General features: G+C 40.7%; 1 protein-coding gene across 1 annotated transcript in view; it reads left to right on the top strand.

The window, feature by feature from the left end:
- Positions 1-1,088: 1,088 nt before the first annotated feature.
- LOC123455047 (vomeronasal type-2 receptor 116-like) overlaps positions 1,089-8,667 on the top strand; it is a 50,870-nt gene continuing 43,291 nt past the window's right edge. Inside the window, 2 exon segments of the mRNA XM_045134734.1 lie at positions 1,089-1,112; positions 8,236-8,324. Coding sequence (XP_044990669.1) covers positions 1,089-1,112; positions 8,236-8,324 — 113 coding nt within the window.

Raw genomic sequence — 8,667 nt, 5'->3', positions numbered from 1 at the left:
TGCCTGATCAAATTAGAACAGATATGGCCCCTGTTTCGTTGGCAAGGCCTTTGTAGATTTTCTCCAGACCTGGAAAATCTCACATTCCACAGGCATCCCATACAACCCCCAGGGCCAAGCTATCATTAAAAGATATAATCAGACTCTCAAATCTCAATTACAAAAACAAAAGGGGGAATCCTTACCCCCACATGACCAACTAAAAAAGCCATTATTTACCCTAGATATTTTTAAATATTTCTAACAATTTATAATGTGTGATAGTTATAAATCTATTGGGAGCCATGGGTGAAATGTGGTAATTTAAATAAATGGCCCCCAATATATTCAATTGTTTATCTTATGGTGTGATGGTGGGTTTCAGATTTCAATCTAAAGATATACAAAGTGTGCCTAGCAGAAGTTCCTAAAGTGTACTGTGACATTTGGCTCTAGGCTTGTACTTTTAATGTCTAACTATCCTCCGTACTCACAGCTTTAAAGTAGTTCCTAAGAAAATTCAAAGTGTACCTCCCTCTAAGATCTTGGGCTAGATCATTACCCTAGATACAGTTTCACCTGTTAGACACTCTGTATACTAAGGTTAAAAGTTAGAACTCATTTTGAGTGTCATGTAGATTTTCAATGGATTTGTGTTACTTCTAAAAAATATAATAACAGTCAACAGTGTTGGGAAAATGCATTTAAGAGATATTTGACATAACGATAATATTTCTTTAGATCTGATACAATTCCATACAGAGATTTTGTCTTTACAAAATAATCACCTTACTTTTAATGCAGCTAAATCTGCTGATGACTTAATATCTACTTTTACATCTGCCTTGCCTGGATAAAATTCTCTCACTTTTGGATGGGAAGCTTTGCTACTACAGGTGCTTATCTTTTACTGATTATGTGTCTGCTGCCCATACTCATTAAAAGCCTTTTAAGATCCTTTATGTAAAATCGTACAGAAGTACTTGGTATATAGCTACGGACCCAACCCTGGCTCTTTGAGACATCATCTTAAAGCCCCTACATAGGCTGGTAGTCAAGGACGGGTAAGATTCTCTTGAGTTAGGTCAACTTAAGACAGTGCATGAATGATGGAGTTCATGTACCGACTACGGGTAAGGCCTAAATCTTGTAGAGGACAACCTAAGACAGACACAGTCTTTTTGCACTGAGGCTCAAAAGGGCCCAGTTCATTAAAAATAATAAGTAAAAAGGGGGAAATTATCTGAAACCATTTGGCTGGCCTTGTATCCATAGCTCTGGGCCATTTGATAGCAAGACTTTAACACCTACATGTAAACAAGATTATACACATTCAGTGCTACTGATAAAAGCTGGCCATTCCTTAATATTTATGTTTATATTATTAAGATCCAAGTGTTTATTTGTTTCCCAACCTTTGTACTAAGAAGTAATTAAAGTGCAAATACTCTGTAACAGAAAGGAGTTTTTTAATAAAAACTTATATAAAGCTCATAGAATTTTTGTTCATAAAAAATCTTTATAAAAAGAAAAAGATCCATTTGGTTACCAACGAGAGACCTAAAATATCTGGGCCTCCCTGGCTGCTTACAGTACAAATGCCCATACAACCTTAAAAAATTGCTCAGCCACCTTCCCCATCCCCATCCAGATTTCCCAATGTTTCTTCTGGGCATTGGGGCCCCCCTTTCCCCTAATAAATCCAATATATATATGGGAAACATTCATCCTTCCTTCTGTACTTTTAACACATCTGAGCCCAATGCTCAGTGCTGCCTGCCTTATGGAATGGCTTATGTTTGTGGAGGTGGGATGGCCTAAAAATTTCTGCCCACCAATTGGACAGGTCTTTGTGCCCCAGCCACCTTAATCCCAGATGTAGATATAATTCCTGGAAGCTAGATTCCCTGGCTAAGGTAGTCCTACAAAACAGGAGAGGACTATACTTACTAATGGCCAAAACGGGAGGCATATGTTTGTTTTTATAGGAAAAATGCTGCCTTACACCAATAAATTAGGAGTCATCCAGGACAAGATTAAGAGGCTCCAGGAAGACTTGAAGAGGAGGCAATGGAACCTCCAGGACAAGCTGCTGCAGATGGGCTTACATGACTTCTTACCCTACCTTCTCCCTCTACCTGGACCCCTCCCCCTCTTTCTCCTTCTCCCTCCCCTTCTCCTTCTCCTCGCTGTAGGGCCTTGTGTAATTAACAAAATTACACAGATTATTCACCAGTGGCTAGAGGCAATAAAACTACATCAGGTCAAAGTACATTTTCACAGTCTGACAACTCAGGAATTATGTTCCTCAGATGACCCACTGCCATTGCCTCTGTCCTCCATGTGACCAATGATGGGTAAGCTCCACAGAGAAGGACAACCTAAGACAGGCCATGGAGTGCGTTCTCAACGAGCTAAACACATGGTACCCAATGACGGGTAAGATCCCCAGAGGGGGACAACCTAAGACAGGGGCCACAGTGACTAACGCTCTTACTAAAACAAAAGAGGGAAATGTTGGGCCCTGAAAGGTCCAGGCATGAGGCCTAGTGGGACTTCATGAGCCTTGGCAAAAGTTTGGTGACCTGTCTCTGGCCAGCTAGGACTCAGTAAGATGCCTAATGGCTTCTTGCCTGCCACCTCCATGTAGCAATTGAAATTAACCATTTCAATAGTTAGTTTCCTATTGGCCCTTACATCTCCCCCCCCCCGCCCATCCTAAAATCACCCCCTTCATCCCAACATGATATAGGCAACTGCTCATAGCAATAAAGTGAGTTTTTCTGTGAGTTCCTGCTTCAAAAAGACTCCTGACTCACTGTGGTTTTTCTCCAGTGGCTAGGAGAGGTTTCTGATTCATTGTACGCTCATCTACCTCCTCAACCCCTTGGGAGGAACCAGCAGGCCTGGTCCTTCCAAAGAACTACCTGACCAGGGAGGAGCCCGGCAAATGTGACACTTATTGATTCAGCTAGAAAACATTTGTCCCAATGATACAGTTGATTATTCATATTAATGACAATCTGAAAAACTTGTGGGAAGACGCCACAAAGTATAACCTGTAGGTTACTTGTTCACATAGTGAAGATTGTGTGTGTGTGGCATGTGTGTATGCTGTATCTATACCCATGGGCTCATTGGTGCACTTGTGTGTGGGTATGCATGGACATGTATGTGCATGCAAGGGGAAGCCAGAGGTCAATGTCTCCTTTATTCTCCACCTTATGTATTGAAATAAGTCTCTCACTGAGCCTGGAACATGCAGGTTCAGCTAGACTAGTTAGACAAAGATCTTCTGTTCTGTGCCACACAGAAGTTTGATTAGAGACATGAACTAATATACCCAGATTTTTACAAGGGTGTTGGAAATATGAATTCAGGTCTTTACACTTACATGGCAAGCACATTACATAATGAGCCATCTCCCTACCCACTGAGACATATCACTATTCATTTTTAATACTGGTTGAGAGAGAGGATATGCTTCACAATGTGCCATGATGAGCACTATCCCTGACCACTGTCCACTTGATGCCAGTAACATAACCCCAGAGGTGTGATCACCAAAACTGTCTGCAGACATTGTCAACTGTCTCTTGAGGGAAAATTACTATATAAGAGAAACATTGATTGCTACGTTGAGTAAAAGAAGGAACTGAAGCAATTCATAACATAATCATAAAATTATTTTATTATTTTTTGTTGTACGTATGTATGATTTATGTGTTTCTGTCTGTGTGAGTATGGATGCACATATGTCACGGCAAGCATTTTATCCATGGAGACATCTTCCCAGCCCCAGGGAACAGATTGTTAAATGACACTTATCAAAAAAAAAAAAAAAGTCAACTAGAAGAGATGTTACTGAGGAGAGCACAGCATGTGCAACGGCCCTGGGTAAAGGATCGAGATAGGAGTGGGAAGAAGACAGTGAAGAGAAGAAGAGGCTTGGTAGCAGAATAGTATAAGGGATTCTGACCTGGTTGTAAGTCATGTCTATACCTATGAGGAAGAGAAGTTTGGCCAAGAAGAGACATATGCAGAGATGGAGGTGGAGGTAGGTGTTGTGATTCTGGATGGCATGACATAGCAGGAAGGTGGCAATGATCAAGAACAGGCACAGCAGTGAGATTATGGACCACATGTGGCTAATGATGTATGAGGAGAATTCCATCTGTTAGGAAGAAGATCCACTGTTGGCTTCAAACAGGATCAAAAACCACTCCTACCCCTGAGCAGGAAAAAAATTAGCCAGACCTCTTTGAGTTGGTAGCACAGTCTCAGAGGCTTTTCTCCTGACAATCATCTTGACCTGCATGTTGCCCATGCTCCTTACACATCCACTGATAACCCTCTGCACTCATTCCCACATCTGGTATATCCACCAACTTCCATGTTACAGAGGCTGAACATCTACTAACTACACTTCCCAGAATACCTTGCCATTGATTTTCTGCCTGTAAAGCAGATTCTCCATTGAGATAGTTATGAAAGCCAGGGAAAGAAGAAAATAGTACCTTCCTGCAGATAAAATTGCTCTATGAATGGAGTCCACATTCCAACTATCAAGTCCTAACTGCATAGCAGAGGAGTGGTCATGACATCAGCAATTTCTGTTTGTGTATGTGTGTGCACACTGCACATTTGGACACCCATGTATGTGCATGCATGTGGAGATCAGAGATTAATAACATCAGATATCTTCCTCAAACACTTTACAGTTTACTTTTGACTCAGGATTGCTCACTTAACCTAAACCTGACAGTTCAGGCTAGAATAGATTGCCAGCAACCCCTAGATAGTCTCTTGTCTCTACCTCCCTGGCACTGGGATTACAAATTTGTGATGCCACACTCATCACCTTATGTGGGTACCAGAGATCCCAACTCAGGTTCGCATCCTTGTGTGCAAGAACTTTACCCATTGAACAATCTCCCCACCCTGATAAGCACTTTCTGATTTTGGAATTAAGCTGAGGATGGTGGGGTGACCTTGAAGGTAAAAATCCATGGCTCAGCCTTTAAACTTCAACATCTCTATATCCTTTTGGCAATATTTTGAGCCACCACCTACCCATATGAATCCCTCCTTGAAATAGATGAAGTCAAGCCCTTGATTACAAACCAAATGCTAATTGTAAGACCCTACTGCCAAAGACACTGTATGTTGTTGGTACAGAACATGAAGAGAACTAGCTGGAATCTGGAAGAGAGTCAGTCCCCACACAGTTAGCTTTTCAGGTGCCAGAAGGTGCTCAATGAGCGACTTGGGGAAAATGGCAAACATCTACCCAAGCAACTCCTCTTCTATGCTACTGAGCAGGAAAAAACATGACATGATGCTCACTGAAGTGCAATAGTGGCACACAGCCATAGTGGGTAACCAACTGCACTTGAATGGGCTAACAGATCTTCTCAGTGGAACAAAACCATGGCTGGAACTTGGAAACAAGTAAGAATCATATCCAAAATATGAGTTAGCTCTCCACTATCAAGCTCCCACCAATCTTGGCCTACAAGAGGTTCTACAACTATTGAATTTTCTCTGAACTAATAATGGTTATCTCATTTATCCAGTCCTGACTTCAGTCTCCATTTCAGAATCTGCTTCTCTTTGTCATATGGGTGCAGAACCTGAGGAGAGAATCATCCTATGGCACCTCTCCAGGGCCCCAACTGAAACCTAGAGCAATTGGGAAAATGAGCAAGAGTTCTGCTTTCTTGGTGAACCTGGTACCAGCATAAGTGTGAAGGAGATAGACACCGAAAACAATGAAATCCTACCAAACCAGAGATCCAGAGACACAGAGGCACCCAAGACATCTTGAATGTAAGAGACCTAAAGTAAACCCAACATGGCTCAGGGATATTCATGAAAGAATGGGTGTAAAGATTGTTAGATACACAAGTTTGGAAGTTATGCACAGAGATATTGCCTGTTCACCTTAACTGATGGCTATCCCCACAAAGCATGACCCACAGTTCCCATGGGGATATCTGACATTCCCAATGAGGAGGGTCCCTTTGGTGTGGGGAGGAGGCTAAGGATGATACCAACATGTGCTGTTTACACAATGAATATGGGCATAACTAATGAAGAAAAAAAAAAGTACCTGAAGTCATTGCCACTTCTTTGCTGAAGCCCAGACATGCAGACATGAGATACTCCAACTTCAGGGAGTAGAATATAACAAACCTGTTTTACTGTGCCATTTACTCATGGTTAATTTTTGAATTTATGGTACATTTGAATGAGTTCCTGTCTGCTAAAGATAATATCAGCCAGTATAGCATGAGCTCCTTTTTAGTCATTGTCTAAGGATGGTTAAAAACTGACATGACTTTGCAAGTTTCCAGGTGTTAAGGATTTGGATGAAATGCATAGCTGCTCTAACCTCTTTGCAAAGGGAATATTAATAACAACTTTTTATGTGGTTGTTTCAGAAAGATTAAATTAAGAAAAATAAGGAGGCATTTATCAATATGGTCTGTAAGATATCAAGCCCATAAATATTAGTTTCATTGTTAATTTTAGTAGAATTTGGAACACAGGGATATCAAGTGATCAGACATCTATATAAGGTAGATTGTCAGAGAATTTCATAGCTAAATTTAACAATGGGAAATGATTTTGAATACAGCAGAGTAATTTCAGTTTGATGCAACAGCTTTATAATGCTGGATGTTGGGTAGAGATATTTTTTGTGTTCATTAGCAGTGAGACGGGGGTGCCTCCAAATCCTCTCCTGCTCTCACTTTCATCTGAGAGACCAACGGGCCTCAGTGACTGCTTCTTCCAGTCATGTGCCCTGGGCATGTTGACTATGACTGAAAGAATATAATTACAATTATACTGGCTTTTAACATTCAGGTGACACATCCTCTCAGCACTGGATTCTAGGGGTCCCAAGTCTTGTTTCAGTAACCCTAAATTCATAAGGAATAAAATGAACACTAAACCAAGGAAAGCATTTTCATGCATTAATTACATCTTTTGAGAATTCCTTGGTAAGTGCATTGCCGCTTATGCAGGTTTGCCTCTTGCCCATCTCTGTGGGTCACACAGCACCTCACATGCTCCATGTTCTTAGAAAGTGAATAAAACTCCTTTCTTGTTCTCCCTCTTGCTATTTCACTGCACTTGTAATTGTCAAGTATTCCAGATATAAGTAGGTATCATAATGGTGGAAATATTACCTTGTTCTGATTTTATGGGATTTCAAACATGGATCCTGTAGCCATGTTCACTGATGACAAGAGGAGATCTCACAGGTCCATCTATGTATGTCCCTGTTCATAGCTTCTGATCATGTCAAGTGTAGGGCACTGGATTGGTTGGATTCATGTGTCCTCCAAAAACCATAGGTGTTCTGATTGCAAAGTTACCACATGATGGAGCTTTGGGAATCAGCACTTCTTGGAGGCAGTGTACTTTTGGGGGCAGGCTGATGGGCATTTAACCAGGTTTCCCTTGCCTGTGTTTGGCATAGTCTCCTGTTCCTGTTGTCCACTTGATGTTAGCTAGGGTGAGATATCTAACCTGTTCTCATCCCATTCTTTTCCCTGCTCTCATGGGACATCCCCTCAAGTCGGAAAGCCAAAATAAGCCCTTTATTCCCCAAAGCTGCTCTTGGTCAGGTGATTTCTGCCTGTGATGCGAACCTGACTGCAACAGGCCTTACTGTGCAGTTAGCTTCATAGTGTACTAGGATGTAGCTACTCACACCCCCACCTTGTGTGAGACAAAAGTGTTTGCTTTTAGAAAGGTGTCTAGACCATTTTTTTCTTTAATTTAAATCAATGTATTGTTGCAGGGCTTATTCATATTATTTAGGTCATAATGTAATGTTTCCTTTTTAAAAAATATTTATATATTTTATTTATTTGAGAGAGATTTAGAAAGAGGGGGAGGAAGAGATAGAAAATAAATGCAACAGCGCTTTCAGCCACTGTAAATGAATTCCAGATGCATGTGTCACCTTGTGCATCTGGCATACATAGGTCCTAAGAATTGAATCTGGGTCCTTTGGTTTTGTTGGCAAGGACTTTAACTGCTCAGCCATCTCTCCATCCCCTCTCCTTTTTTGTGAATGAGATTTTTATCGATTCATAAGAAAAATAGTACATAAGATGTTCAGTGGATACTCTAGGCTCCAGCTAGCCTACATTTCACCAATCAGACAGGGCTAAGATGCATGATCATTTTTCCCAAATGTAATTTTATAGCTGTTAATAATGTTTGTGTTATCTTACATAGGACAGGTACAACTGCGATGATAATTTGGGGCCCAATTTACAATTTGTTCATATAATAAAGTTCTCCCAGAAAAATGAAAATTCCAAAGGGTAAGGATGCTTTAAATATAAGATATTTAAGAAAAGCTTTCTCTCTGTTTCTTCATCTCTTAAGTAAGAAAAGTGGTACTTATGGTTGCTACAAGGTTGAAATGTGCTAACACAGATAAAGGTCCTGGCTTACAATACATGCTCAATACATTGTAGTTTACATTGTTCATCTCAAAGACATTAGGCCTCCTCCTGCTTAGACTATGTCATTTCAAATGCAGTAGAGCTCTGTTAGGTGACATCTGCCTTCATCATGTTCTATTGGATCGGTCAATTTGTAGTTCTTATTTGTACAGAGAACTCACTTATGTAATATGGTATATATGCCTCTGTTCCTTGTCGT

Source organism: Jaculus jaculus, chromosome 15, assembly GCF_020740685.1.
Source record: "Jaculus jaculus isolate mJacJac1 chromosome 15, mJacJac1.mat.Y.cur, whole genome shotgun sequence".
In the NCBI taxonomy this organism is placed as follows: Eukaryota; Metazoa; Chordata; class Mammalia; order Rodentia; family Dipodidae; genus Jaculus; species Jaculus jaculus.
The sequence above is the reverse complement of the archived record's forward strand: the minus strand, read 5'-3'. Positions and strand labels throughout refer to the sequence as shown.